At 38.6% G+C, this 15,687-nt stretch overlaps 1 protein-coding gene and 1 long non-coding RNA gene across 18 annotated transcripts in view; one reads left to right on the top strand and one right to left on the bottom strand.

Moving 5' to 3' along the window:
• The window catches only part of Ikzf2 (IKAROS family zinc finger 2), a 158,663-nt gene that overhangs the window by 107,960 nt on the left and 35,016 nt on the right, over nucleotides 1–15,687 (top strand). For all 17 annotated transcript variants that reach the window (XM_042260178.2, XM_076550183.1, XM_076550186.1 and 14 more), the window contains one exon: nucleotides 4,104–4,271. In XM_042260178.2, the coding sequence (XP_042116112.1) occupies nucleotides 4,104–4,271 (168 nt within the window). The remainder of the gene's footprint in view (nucleotides 1–4,103; nucleotides 4,272–15,687) is intronic.
• The window catches only part of LOC143268312 (uncharacterized), a 34,870-nt gene that overhangs the window by 16,985 nt on the left and 2,198 nt on the right, over nucleotides 1–15,687 (bottom strand). The gene's annotated exons all lie outside the window — the stretch shown is intronic.

Raw genomic sequence — 15,687 nt, forward strand, 5'->3', positions numbered from 1 at the left:
AGATCTGCTGTACCTTGCTTCTTCCTCTTTTGTTCTCTACTAAAGTGCCAATTCCAGTGTCTTTTAATGGCTGGCTGTCACTCGGCATTGTCATTTTAGTAAATAATCAGGTAATATTTTCATCAGATACTCCAGGCACTCTTCGATGGGAGTATAGGTACAGAAAAACAAACAACAGACAGACAAACAAATAATAACTGTAGAGACTCAATTCACATGTGAACATGAATATGTGATAACATTATAAACGTAGGCAACCCTTAATTTTGCTTCTCTTTGGGATGTAGCTCTCTTGTCTTTGTAAACTACAATATTTGCTAGCCACTCTCATGTTCCGGGGCTCTCTAATGTTTGTTGTTGGTTTTCCAGCCCAACACAGGAACACTGTCTTGTCTTTAAGTCACAGAAGGAAACTGGTTCCTGTTCATTTGCATGTGACTGGAATGCTTAAACACATTTTGGATGTGTTTATGAAATTATATCAATTACTGAAATTTCATTTCTCCACAATAAAAAATGATGTATAAACTAATTCAGGCAACCAATAAATTGGTGGACTGGTGTTTAAAGAACAATACCAGTTTAGCATGATGGAGCACACCTGTAATCCAGGGAAGCGGAGGCAGGAAAGAGCAGGAGTTTGAGGCCAGTCTCTGTTACAGAACAAGTTCAAGGCCAACTGAGCTTCCTTAGACCGTGCATCCAAAAGCCATGAAACACAACAAAAACCTATAATCAGCTTTAAAATGGACCCGAGGACTACTATGACCACATCTCAATTTTCTTTATTGTTAGTCCAGTCTTCTGTACCCACCAATGGGAAGATCAGTTGTCACAAATACAATAACCTACTTTGGTTTTGAATTGGATTGCTCTACAATACTAGTACTGTAAGCAAAGAATCTGTGAGGATTTTAAAACTTTTTTTCCCATTTTTATATGAAGAACATAATACTTTATATAAAATATAAACTGACTCAAAAAGAGCCAGCTGATTCTCCATTTGGTTTAAAGAACAAATTAAAATAATTATGCATTGTTTAATGCCCTCACAACAATATGTCATTGTTTTGCACTTATATAGAGAAAAAGTAGGTAATTTTTCACCCTAAATTCAAAATAATTCTACCTGTATGTCTAGGCTGGGAAATATTCCACAACATTGAATATCAGGATTCCCAATATTTTACAGAATTTAAAAAATTGAGTCAATTAATTTTTTTATTAATTAACTATGCATGTATTCATAAACACATATATACATATAAATAGGTAGATAGATATACACTATATTGAAGCATTCCTAGAATTTAGTTATGTATACAAAGAATAGTTAATCTGGTTTATCCTCTTCTCTAGTAGTAGTGGTATTGAGAGTATCACTCTAATTGTAATTTCAGTGTTGAATGCAATAAAACAACTATGTCGTCAGAGTGCTATCTAGTTCTAGATAATCAAGGCACTAAGCATAGTTAAGCAGATTTCATACTAAAATGCATAAAGCCTGGAGCTGACAGCCACAGAGCGACCAGATGGAGATGTCATAGTGATTCACACCAGCATTTCTCAAAGGTGGATCTGGTTGACATCAGAGTCGCTTGTTGCTAGAGCCTTCCTTGTCTGTTATCAGAGAAGAGCTACTGTTTAAAGCACACCTAGCCTTGTTCTTTACATCTCATGCCTGTGGACACAGAGTCCTCCTTATGCACCCAGCCACAGAGCCATAACACGTGGACATGGAGCCCCTTTCATTGTCTGCCCTCTCTGAGGTGTTCTTAGTAAAAAACTTCAGATACCTGGAGTATTTTGTAAATGTTAACACGTAGTTAACTCCGTCTTTACGCTCATAAAACTTGATTAGAATACCTTAAAATTAGTTTTAAACATTCTTTTAAAAAGGGGTTCCCCTTTAAGATCATTGCCTTTCCAGACTAGCATTATATTTTAAGTGCTGAATGAACTACTTTAATGTAGAGATTAAAACCATCCATTCAAAGATTATAAATGATTTAAAGACAGTGTAAATCAGCCTGCTGCTAACGCAAACGTGATTTCAAAATTTTCAACAGATGTGCTAATTTGATTTCTTCTTAAAGTCATTGTGTCCCAGTTTATCACTTTCCTAGGAGAAACTTACACAGAAAGAGTCCAAGAGTAAAACTGAACAGTTGAAGTAAAAAGTACAATTTATGTTTGCTGTTTTCTTTATTCACAAAGCTACTTTGTTGAAGATTCCCTGTCTTTCCTTTTATTAAAATTCCATGTCAGGGTGGAGAGTAGATAATTATGATTTTAAAGTTGCACTCTGTTATTTCCTTGGAGAAAAGAATTTCAAAGAATCAAAGCTACGTTGTGAATGTGTATGAAATTTAAAAAGATCTTAAAAACTTAGGTTTAAGAGCCCAGCATCACAGCACCCACCAAAGAACAAGCCTCTGGACACTCTAAGGCAAGAAAACTATGCGTTCAACTTACACTTTCTCAACAAACAAAACAGAATATTTGATCAGAATTAGATTTTGGAGACAGGGTCTCACTCTGTAGACCTAACGGTCCTTGAACTCTCGGAGACGCCCCGTCTCTGCCTCCCAAGTGCTGGCATTAAAGGCGTACACCACCTCTCCCAGTCAGAATTAGATTTTAAAACTAAGTCATAAGACTTCTCTGAGACATTTTAGATTTTAACAAATCAAACTAGCTAAATAAAATTCAGTCTAAGCTAACTTTAATATGGTGAGTTTTTAGCCTAATGTCTTTTGTAACTTAGCTCTAAAAGCTCCGTGTTTTTTTAAGAATAAAAAAAAAATGCCATGCACAAACCTTTTGGTACGTACATCATTAACTTTCTAAAGGAATGAATGCTGTCGAATCCAATATGTACTTGATCTTACCTGGTTTTAAATTATTTAGGTTTTGTAACAAAACTGTGTGACAGATTATAACAGTGGCAGCTGCCAGAAAGTCAACCAAAGCTTATCTGATTTTTGCTCCCTAGCTTTCTTTAATAGAGAAACCCTGGGTTTACGTTATATAACGGGCCAAATATGTTCCGAGGTTCACTTCACTGCTAATATAAATATTCTAGCTAAAGATCCAGGAGCATGCCAATTCAGTGTATCCATCAGGAAAGCTGTGGAAATTGTACCTGTCATGTAACAAAGGCAGAAAAGGTTCCTTTCAACTGTAAGGAAGTGTTTAAGCTTGGTTCTCTCTAAACTTTGAGCTTTAGGATGAGATATTTTTACTATATATTTGTATGTCAGTTTAATCATTTATCTATGCTTAGAGACAAGCAAATGAAAAGTAAGACTATTTTCGTCATGGTTTGATAATGTTATCCATTTGATTGTGGCAGTGTTACTGACTTCTTGCCTGTATGGATTTTGTTAATTTTGATAACATTGGTAACTACCAATTGAGGGTAATAGACAAAATCGATAATGCAGGCTTACATAATTTTTTAACAGCTTCACTGATAGAGAACCATGAGAAAAGATTCCTCTTCAACAAATGTGTTTCACAAAATAACGTGCAGAAAATATCTGGAAGTATAATATTCTTTGGATTCTCTCAGGTATACTGGGGATTTTTGCCAAAGGTTTCATTAATGGCCAAGAGAGCAGGAGTTCTTCGTCTCTATCCAGAGATCTCCTTTGTAGGCTTTGAAGGTTTATTTGTTGTTTATTGCCTGTTGTGGTTCAGATCTCAGTGCCAGTATTATCAGATACTTTGCCATTTTTGACTTCCGGTTCTTCATTCCTAAATTTAAATCAGTACTTCCTAGGCATTAATGGGCTGTGAGGATGAATGTTCTCTATGGAAGTCAATGGTCAGTTGAGTGATGAGCACTAGCTGGCTGTTCAGCCACTGGTAGAGACTATTCTTGTTCCTCTCAGCCAGAGACGGGAATCTTGTCAAGCTTATATTAAATGAGGAAATGACCGCTTGGCCTGAAGCTTGAGAAGTTAGTGTGACCAGAGAGATCGTCTAGGAGAAAGTGTGGACAGATGTCCATTGTGAGCCTAGGGAGTTGTCGGTGGTTAACTGGCTGGCTCATCGTTCCCTCACAGTAACCTGCTTGCTCTTTCCCACTCTGTCCTCAGGGGAGCGGCCCTTCCACTGTAACCAGTGTGGAGCTTCTTTCACCCAGAAGGGCAACCTTCTGAGACACATAAAGTTACACTCTGGAGAGAAGCCGTTCAAATGTCCCTTCTGTAGCTATGCGTGTAGAAGAAGGGACGCTCTCACAGGACACCTCAGGACCCACTCTGGTAAGTGTCACCGAGTCAAAGATAAAGTCAAGAAGGTGCTCAGCATTACCTTAAGTGGCGTGTAGCCGTGGCCTAGAGAGTCTTGTGTGTTATTAGTGGCATTTGTAGGCTACACATGGGTCTTCAAAGATTAACAGCTGTGAAAAGAGGACACTGCCACTAAAGATTTTGTTGCAGCTAGAACATAAATTTTCTTTAATTTTTATAATTATCAAAGCAGTAATTATGTTTAATCCAGGGTTACTGGAGCCTAGGGAAATGTCGCACTTACTTTCTGAAGTTTCCAGAAAACATGAAAGCTGTAGAGTTTCTTAACAGTTCAGTAGTACCCAGGCTTAGGTCTCAGTGAGAAATCAAATATTGTTCTTTTTAAACTTGAAAGTACTTACTCATTACAAAATTAACTGTTGGAGGAATTTACATTTCATTTAACTCGCCTTATTTTGCTAGCTTTTAAACTGTACTTATTGGGAAAGATCTGAACATTTTTATCTGCTTCATAAATGATTTAATGATCTAGAATGTTTGATGTGCTAAGAAAATACTAGCTTAGCAATATATAAATGAGGAAGAATAATCAGGAATCTGAATGAATCTCATCTGATTTTAGCATGAACTGCCATTGCTGAGAAATTCAAGGTAGAATATTATAATAAAATACTTTCAGAGCAGTTGTATATGCTTTGTCTATAATGACATGTTAAATTTTAATTTTAATGTGAAGATCTGGGAAAGTGATGTTCTCATGTACATTGACAGATTGTAATTCACAGCACCGGAATGTGAGGCTTAAGCATTATTAGCCTTCTTTACATTTCATTGCTATCTTCAAGGCCAAACTTCATTTTTTAAGATAATATGAATTATAGAAAGCAATTTTAAACATTAACTATTAAATTTGGGACAGCTAAAAAAGTTAAAATAACATGCATATGAAAACAACATGTTCTAAGAATGTATTTTACTTTCCAAACTCAAAAATATTTCATTTATTTACATGTCATGTATTTTTTTTGAAAATTATGCTACTCTAGTTACCAGTTACAGAAATATTATTTTATTATGAAAAGTATCATAAGTTGATGGGTGTTTTGAAGAGATGCAGATATTTCCATCAGCTTCCTGTATATTCTAACTCATTGAAGTGTTACTGAACTAAGGACTGTGTGCCTCATAAGAGTTTATGAATATGACTTTTTGCCTTATCTTCATACAATAATTGTAAACATCTTCACCTCTTTGTTCTCAGACTCATGTCTTCACCTCTTTGTTCTCAGACTCATGTCTTCATTCTGTGGGCAGGATATCTTTAGGCCATGTGCTGTATCCATAGAACATACTAAGCCGTGCCTCATACAGGAAGCCTCCCAGTGGTAGGCCATTTTACCACTCCACTTAGCCAGCAGATGATGGCTGATGGAACATGAGGAATGTGGATGAACTATGTAGGGTTGAGTTCATTATATTTCTTTCTGTTCAATGAGTTTCTTGTCGAAAGTAGTTTGACAAAGGATATCATGGTATTTGGTAAGATGTTCTGTTAAATCCGCCCAGGAAGCAGACTAGGAAGGAATGGGAAATCCTCCTTAAACATCTTTCAGTCCCTATGAGGATAGATTTATCCATTTTCTGTGTTGTATGGAGTCCAGTATGACCTACCTCACTCCACTTGCTGCTTGATCACTTGGGGAATAACAGTTCTGAGTCCAGCAATGGTGGTAGCTAAATCAGTTACAGGGGTAGGGAGCACAAGGAACTGAGTTCATAGTGTCTATCTTTGCTTCTGTTATCATTTGAACATGGGTCCATTGATCAGACACTAGGGTGGTAAAGGCAAACACTTTGACTGATGTCTATGGATGTCTTACTTTGCCTGAATTACTAAGAGCCTTCTCCACAGTGGATTCTTTTAAGAAGAAATTAATGTAGGATACCATATCATCATATTTCGTGTCAATTCTGAGGGGTACATCTATATAACTCTCCATAGACTCCTAACACCAATCTTCTATTTTGTTGGGCATATGGCCATGCCATGTGTCATTTCCTCAGACTGTCTCTTCTGCCATGCACAGTTTATAATCAAGATGACTTGGTAAAATCCCGGCTGCTGAGGAATCTCTTTTCCACTCTGTCAAGGCTAGCTTCTCTAAACACGGTTGTCATAGCAGGCACCAAGGGTTATGCAATTCATTTGCAAACTAGCCCCACAGCATTTCCTTCTCTATTAGCTGTTCATTAATACCACGCCACAAGGTGATTGATGTAGGTTGAAGGAGACAGATTGTGGAGTAGCAGTTGCCATGGACACCTGAACCACTTGCTCATGAAGCATGTTTGGGATCTCCAACTGCTTGGTCCAAGTTCATGTAATGGTGAAATGCTGTTATATCCCTCTTATGTTATATGATTTTCAGATGATACCTAGTTCACAGTGTGTGATTTGGGCTAGCATAATTAGCATCTACTAGCAAATTAAGAGCAGCTTTTAAAATAGAGAATAGCTCTTGGTCAATGATCTTTATACAAAACCATTAGAGCTTGGCACTTTGAGCTCTACCTGACAAAGATGTCATAGAGCACCTCTCCTTGCCATCAATTTTTCTAGAAATATTGTGTGCGCTGGATCTTAAAAAGCCAAGGCTGGAGGGTAGCTTTCATCATGGGAGGTATATTGCAGGCCCCCCTTTGCCCCAGGCTCCTCCCAAAAGTGGCAGCCTGGATTACTTAAGGCATATGTCAAAGCAACACACTCCAGTGTGGCCTCTGCATCTTTCAAAATCCAGAGACCAAGTTTTGTGAAATTGCAGGTTACAGAAATTTATCACAAGATCTGTTTCAGCAAACCCAGGCCACTGAGCTTATAATATTTCACCAGAATGTTCGTGGAATCTAGGGGAGTCTATCCACTGCCCTCTAGCATTTATCTTAGGACACGTCTTGGATGCTTGCTGCTTCCTGGTCACCAAGTCCAGCTGTTATGGTGTCATGAGCAGTCCAGCTTGTCTCATGTAGCTAACGATCAAGATTTCTCCAAACTCTATTATTGTGAGGAAAGGTCAGAGTGTGAAAGTATGCTGTCCCTACAGGGAGAAGACACACTGCTTCCAATGATCTCTGGTGATAAGAGCTATTTCACAAAGAAATCATGTTAGTACTTGAGAGTAGTAGCTGTGGTAAAGACTTCAGGGTGAATGGCACTGGATTTTGGTGTTATGGTGGAATTCAGTCTACATTCATCCTCAGGCCCACCTTCGCAGTGGTTTGTTCTAATAAACAATTTACTAGTTGTATAACATCATTCCCTACTCCAACTTTTTCCATTTTCTGATAGTGTCACTAACATCTGTCATTCACCCATGGATGCATTGTCCCTTCCCTGTCATTGCTCTGTGGCCAGGAACTAGTAGTTTGGGTATTGCTCATTGTATACAGCAGTACCATTCCACAGCCCTTCAAATCAGCTTTTTGGGTTAGTCTTCAGCATTATATTCAGCATTATACTCTAGGCTTAGGTAAACAATGGCCTTTTAAAGCAGATAAACTCTCTCAGATCCCACCTTTGTTTTACTGGAGCATTTAAGGCTTTCCTCTTGTCCTTTCATTCTGTGTGTCCCTTAGAACCATCAAAACTCCTAGTCACGAGGTAAGCTTTACTCTCTCTTCCGTTACTCTGCCTGTATTCTCATATAGATGCCACAGCTTCCCAGTGCTTACCCTATGCCCCATTTCATTCCTTGCTACCAGCGGCGACGACGCCTTGCTAAGGCTTTCCAGTATCCCACCAAGGTCCAGCTCTTTTTTAACTCTTTTCGAGCCTTGACAACAAAATCAAATTCTATTTTGACTCTCTGGACAGCCTTAGGCCATTGTGCTCCCATAACTCTTTCTGTTCTCATGGTCCTAACTGGAAAACAAGGTAACACTCTGTGGGGACCGTTAAAGGGTGGATATTTGCAAGAGAATGGTTAGACGCAGGGCGTGCCCTACTGAAGCACTGGAGCTTGCTCTTTCAGGCCGCCATTCCTCCCTCCCGCTAGTCTGAAAGGCAAGGGGCCAAGGAGTCACTGGAATATTGTAGCAAGGATGTGAGCCCTGACCTTGCGTGGAGTAAAGCAGCCCCTGCCAGCCTGTGACGTAGTCCATACAAACTGACTCTCCACCTCCCAGTGTCCTTCTGGTACCTCACCCTGACTCAGTGTAGCCAGAGGTGAGGAAAGGGGAGCTTGTTGCAACAACAGAAATCAGCTTTCTGCAGGAGTAGCACAGAGCAAAGAAACTGAGAAGATCGCCACGGAAGCCAAACAGTTTAACTGCTATTTAAGAATGAGTGCTTCACGGTGATTTTTCATCAAATTCTGTTTTTATGAATATTATTCTTCATAGGAAGAACTTGGCTGCCCTTCTCTCTGGGTAACAACTGTCATTGTTCTACTGTATTTAATAATCATATCGAATATTAGCGCCACGTATCTGCTTCCTGTGTTGTAGACTTGAAATGTCTCCGTGTTGATTTCTGTTAGTAGTTGGTAGCAATAGGCCCAGCACTGGTGAGCATCATATATTCCTCTCACAAATATTCTAGTTTAAGAAAGGCAAACACTTCAGAAGGTTTCTAGAATGCATAGAGTCAGCACTATTATACATGCATGTCTATATAAAATGTCTTGTATGATGACCGTATAGATTGGTTAGTCTTCAAAATGTGGTACTCACATTTTTAAAGGGCACAAAGTAGTCATGATTAGTTACATTGGCCCAGTATTGAGGACTTATAAGTAATACCTAGCATTCATGAACAATCACTACACAGCACTGTACTAAGCACTTTCCATGGATTACTTAATTAATTAAAACTCCACTTTCTCACAGCAGCAAAAGGAGATATTCATATGAGCAAGTCTAGCAACAGGGAAAATGTTTTTAATGAAAAAGCCTTTGCATCAACACATATAAATATTGTGTATGTGTTTCTGCCTCCCCCGTGCTGGGATTAAAGGCGTGGGCCACCACTGCCTGGCCAACGATGTATCTTTAGGTATAAAGGCAGACCCTTTTTTTCAGAGAGGAGCTTAGGTTTAATTTTTCTAACTTAAACCACATCCATAATGCATCATCTATAATTCTATTTATTCTCAGTTTTTCAAAGAGGTTAAAGAGCTTTGTGAAGCTATCTCTGTTCAATTTTGGTAATTTTTTCAATAATCTTTATGATTCTCTTTGCTCACCATTCTTTAGCAATATTTTTATCAGGTCATTGACTCTTTCCAAAGTGGTAAAATTCATTTTAATAGAAAACTCTCTTTTTGGAATTATTGGAATTTGAATACATGATTGATTTGTATGATTATATTTACAGGTATAGCTGACATCAATAGGTTTGGCTACAGTCATACTTAACTTCTTGTGTGTGTGTGTGTGTGTGTGTGTGTGTGTGTGTGTGTGTGTGTGTGTGGTACGTGAGTGTGGTGGTACTCATGACATGACAGGCATGTAGACATCAGAGAAGAACCTTAGGGGTTGATCCTCGCCTTCTACCTTGTTAGAGGCAAGGTGTCTCTATAGATTCATAGCTACATGTGCCAGGCCAGACGATTGGCTCACCTGCATCTCATTGAAGGAGCGCTGGGATTTTTAAAGTGCACTGCCATGCCAGTCTTTTGGGATTCTAGGGTCTCGGGTCCTAATGCTTGTACAGTAAGCACTTTATCTGATGAGCTCTCTCCCCAGTGCTCATGCTGAACTCTTAAAGAGATAGTGAGATTCAGGGCCGGGCAGGGGTGGCGCACGCCTTTAATCCCAGCACTCGGGAGGCAGAGGCAGGCGAATCTCTGTGAGTTCGAGGCCAGCCTGGACTACCAAGCGAGTTCCAGGAAAGGCGCAAAGCTACACAGAGATACCCTGTCTCGAAAAACCAAAAAAAATAAATAAATAAATAAAAAGAGATAGTGAGATTCAGGTTACTCATGGATGTGTCTGCAGAGAAAATAGAAAGAGGAGTTTGGCTAAGAGAACTTCTCGCTGTTATTCCTATCATGCTGGAGAGGGGGCTGAGACAGAGAGAGGGTTCAAACCAAGGCAGTCAAACTCCAAAGTCTGTTGCCTTGGCTCCATGTGGTACATGGAACTGTCCATTAAAATGCTCTTAAAGTTACTACTTGTGGGAAAGGAAGGGGGAGGGTGAAGAGTGAGGAGCATGCACATGCCCTGTTAGACAGTAAGTCTGGCACTTGGGCTTAAGAATGAGGTCGCTGCAATTAGTTGTACCACCTTGTCCAGTTATTTTCATTTGTCTTTGCAGTCTTCCTGGGCCACCATTAGCCATGGTGCTAAGTGTTCTGTGTTAACCTTCCAGCCGTCGACCTAGCCTACAAGCGCACTTTCCGGCCTTCCAAACTGGGTTGTTTCCTTGTTTGTTGGTCTTGTTTTGTTTTTAGCTTTTCCAGTTTATTTTAAATTTCAAAGCGAATACATAGGAAACATTAAATAAAGGTTGCCATCCGCTTTTCACAGTGACCACGTTCTTTTTCTGCTGTTCCCTGCCGCCCACATCTCAGAAAGAAAACTTTCCCCTAGTAATTCAAATGACATGACTAAGAATGAACCAAAGGGCCGGAGAGATGGCTCAGGGGTTAAAAGCACTTGTGGCTCTTCCGGAGGACCCAGGTTCAGTTCTGTAGTTCCAATCCCGGGGGTTCACACTCTGACTTCTGAAGGTACTCAGTACATGCACACGGTGCACAGACATACACAGGCAGAACAGCCATACACATAATTTCACTTTAACAAAGGAAAAAGAGTAAAAGGAAACCTGAAGAACTGGCATGTGCTATACACAGAGCATTAACTAAAGAGCATTGACAAGCTTTCAACACATTGAGAAATGAGCTACACTTTGAAAAACTATGTCCCAGATTTATATTAGGTGAAGTGGTAGAAGAATTGAAGATGCTCACCCAGATCTAAACTCTTGTTCTCCAGCAATCTTGAGATTTAGCATAGAGTCATCCGTTTGTATACACCATATATGTGTATATACACTAGACACACAAATATAGTACATATATAATATATATGTATATATATTATATATGTAGTGTAATATTTATGCAGTTTAATGTCAAGCCAGGGAGTCAGTACTACTACGTAAAACAATTCATATTACTTTTGTGCTTAGGTTTTCAGTTTAACAAATGATTATAAACTCTTCCTTTCTAGATATTGAACAGCATGTTGCATATTTTATATTTTGTCCTTTTAGTTTTTTTTTATTATAGCCAGTACTCTATGGAAATAGTATTGTCATTAATCCCTGGACCCCTATTAAATTAAAATGTCTAACAGCCCTCTTGTTTTTCAAAATGTCATAGGAACTAGAATTGTATATGTATTTTATAGTTAATATTCCAATACTCATGTACTTATACCCACACATAGACACATACATACTCTTAACTAAGAAATAAATAAATAAAAATAAATAAGGGGAAAAAAGGAAAGGAAATTGCAAAAAAGGTTTTAAAAATAAATTGTAAGCATATAATTATTTGTGTTTACAAAACATTTTATAAGTTGTAATGTGAAAAAATTAATAAGAATTCTCTCACAGGGTCATTAGTATTTTATGCCATATCAAAAAAAATATATTGTCAAGACTGGGGAGATGGCTCAGGGGTTAAGAGCACTGGCTGTTCCTGCAGAGGACCCAGGTTCAATTCCCACCACTCACATGGCAGCTCTCAACTGTCTATAACTCCAGTTTTAGGGGATCCAAATCCCTACTCTATTCTTTGTGGACACAGGGTGTGCACGTGTTGCAAATACTAAGCATAGGCAAAACTTTCATATAAAATGAATTTTAAAAATTAGCTTTGGCTATGGACTGGTGACAGATTTTGATTCCTATGAAAGAGAGTGCTAAAACAATAGGATCAGTTAAAAGCATTTGAAAAGAAAACTGCAAAGAAGTCTAGTTACTGTCCAGTGAAATCTAAATAAAGCCAAGTCCTCTTTAATATGCCATTACATCAGACTCTTGAGTTCCTTTTCCAACATATGTGAGCAAGAAATTAAGAAGCAGGTCAGTGCGGACATTTCTCTAGTTCAGGTTTTTAACCCTCATTTTAATAATAAAATCAACTTATATCTGTAGCAACACTTTCCATTAAATTCTAAGTAAAGTGTTGACATTCACTTAAAGAATTGTTTAGCATAGAATTCTCTTTGTACATATCACTTAAAATAAATGTTTTGGAAAACCACTTTGTATTATATATCCACATCATAACCCCGACTACAGCAATTGAAGGGACCTTCCAGTGTTAAAGTCCCATGACGTACGGCAAATAAGCCTGTGTTCTGAATAAATACTGAATTTATTTCTAAACATTCTAAAAATGTTGGGTTTTTTTTACAATGTTTTATGGCCTTCCAATATTTGACATTTTTTAGCTCAAGAAACTTGTTATTTATGTCTAATTGTCAGTTTAAAGCAATTTTGTCCTATAAAAGGGACCAGACCAGATGTGTCACATAAATGCCCATCTGTTAAAAATCTTTCTCCCTATTGTACATTTTTAAATTTTTCTAAGAAGAACTGTCTTGATTACTTATGTCCTTGTAACTTCAAGGGCTATGTGTTATCCATACAAAAAAAAAAGTTCAAAGTCATCAGATGATTATGTATGTTCCAATATTGATTTTTTTAAAAAAGCAAATAGTGCTGTGGTTGTTGAAAACTCACTAATTTGCCTTGTAAGAACTATTTAATTTATACAAGTTGGGTAATTACACCTTTATTATGAGAAGTCCCCATGGAGTTAAATCTACTGACTTACTCTTCCTTTGAATATATTTGCAGTTTCCTGTATTAGGATGGTAAAGGCATCCGTGGGGATTTTAGAGGCATAGGCCCTTGTGCCCTCAGAGAGTTTGACAGAACAGATGGCCTTTTTCACTTAAAGTTTTTAAAAATTCAGAACTGTTACCTGGTTTCGATTGAAAGGGACAACCATTGTCCATAGTACTAAAGATACAATATCAATTGCTCTAATTATACATTTCATATGAAACAATGTGTTGACTATGACTATGTCAAACATAGTTCTCTCTCTCTCTCTCTCTCTCTCTCTCTCTCTCTCTCTCTCTCTCTCTCTCTCTCTCTCTCTCTCTCTCTCTCTCTGTGTGTGTATACATATAAGTACTCATTGGGACCGGGGTCACTGATTAGGTTAAACTGCCTAACCAGCTTCTCCCGGAGATCCACCAGTCATGGCCACCATGCCGGTCACCAGCACTGTGGTTACAGATATGCACTGCCATTCCCGGCTTATGACATGAGTACCGGGGCTCTGAGCTGAGGTCCCAAGGCTTCTGCAGTGGGCACTTGGCCAATCGTGCCACTCTTCCAACCCCGAGGAGTTCTTTCTTTAAAGCACAGACCCAAAGGTCAATGTGATGAATAGTCACATTAGATTAAATGATGCTAGCTCATAAACTGAATCCGGTACCACTCATGTTAATGGGGACAGTATGTTTCAAATGCGGTATAAATTGTCTTGCCGGTTTCTCATGAGAAAGACCTGTTGTAAACTGATCTTAGCCCAGCACCTGGCCCATTTTCTGGGTTATCTCCCAAGTGTGAAGTCTCCCCACCCTGACACCCTCCTTTCCCTTCTGGAGGTGGTTGATAGAACTGGATAGCACTGATAATCACACAAGCAGTATCAGTTGCACACATGCTTTGCATAACCGCGGAGTGCTGATTCCACCCATCCAGCCCTGATAATGACACCCCAGTGCCTCTGTGCCCTCTGCACTGAAGAGAGGGGGTGCGATTAGGTTGTTGTTCTCTTACTGAAGGCTGTGACCCACCAGATAAAAGCCACTTTGAGTCACACCAGCTGGTAAGACAATCCACCAACATCCGCCAAGTAGAACACCTCTTTTTCCACCGACAGTAATAACCATGACCTATCTCCTTCACCTCATACGTTCTTTATGTATAACAAATCATAACTTTATCAGCGTATGCAACCTTGTCTTTTACAGGTAGTGGTTGCTCTGCTTTGAACTTCCTATCCATTTCTAGAAAAAAAAATTGATGAGGTTTCTTCCGTGGTGTATTTTTGTTTCATTTTAGTGTAAACACATTTGTTGCATCAACTTGGACCCTTTTCCTCCCTGCTTTTCTCTGGTCTCGGGACCTCTAAAGAAGCCAGCAGGACTCGCGGACCGCTTTTGCATTGTTCTAAACATTCTGCAGGCATTGATCTCATTCCAGGGATTGCTAGCAGTTTGGGGCTTCTGTGGCTGTTGGCACGGACGTGCTTAACCTTAACATGTTGCCAGTTCACATTTCCTTGTAACAGTGGGTCTTCAGGCATGATACCAACAGAAGTAGAGAGGTTCCGCACCAGCTTCAACTCATTATGAAACACCATAACGGGGACTGTTTGTGATTATTGATTGATGGATGGATGGATTTTTGTAAACTAATCTCCATTCTTTGTGTTCTCCACTTGAACCAGAGTTGGCAAAGAACCCTCTTTATCTAAAGCCAGTTATGCCTTACAGATCTTATAAGAAGGAAAGACTTATATGGCAGAAAAATCAAGCAAATGAAATTACAGCATAGCTTTTGCTATCACCATTTAGAATGTAACTAGCATTTCATTAATGGTATAAATTGTCAGTCAATGGTATCCCTATAAATTGCAATATGATGATAATAATATATTCGTTAGGGTTCAGATATACTAAACCAGGCATCTCCAATGAAGAGATTTCATTATATTCAGTTTACAGCCCATCGGTAGAATAAATGGACAGACTTGTTCAGACAGTCTTACTAGAAAGTTTAAGGTGAATGAATGGATATCAGGAGTGGGGATGCATTTTCCAGTCTCACTCTCTCCCTTACCCCACCCCCACCTTTTTATGCTTGGCATTCAACCCAGAGCCTTGACCTTGTTCAACAGGTGCTCTGCTACTGAGCTGCATCTTAGCCCTGTTTTCTCAAATATTAGTAGTATATTCTAGAATAATAGATAGTAGTCCATTGAAAGGATTCGCCATGGCCAGTGTTTCATGGGTTCTAATTTTTATGGTAAGCCTCATCTTAAGGGCTCTATTTTACAAAAAGGAAAATCAAGTTGGAAGAAAAGTATTTCCTCATGTACGTGTATATTGTATTATTACTTATTATATACATTATATTTAAATGCAGTATGCCCCTGTCCTTTAAGAGAATATATTTCTGCATTACTTCTTTTGTTTCATCTTAGCTAACAGTGCATTAGTTATCTGAGACTTCATACACATGTAGCCTAATAAAACTAAAGCATTATTCTGTATTCTTACAAATCATCTACAATAATTGAGAACATAAAGGTGTTAATAATAAAATAAATAAATT

This window comes from Peromyscus maniculatus, chromosome 13, assembly GCF_049852395.1.
Source record: "Peromyscus maniculatus bairdii isolate BWxNUB_F1_BW_parent chromosome 13, HU_Pman_BW_mat_3.1, whole genome shotgun sequence".
NCBI classification, from domain to species: domain Eukaryota; kingdom Metazoa; phylum Chordata; class Mammalia; order Rodentia; family Cricetidae; genus Peromyscus; species Peromyscus maniculatus.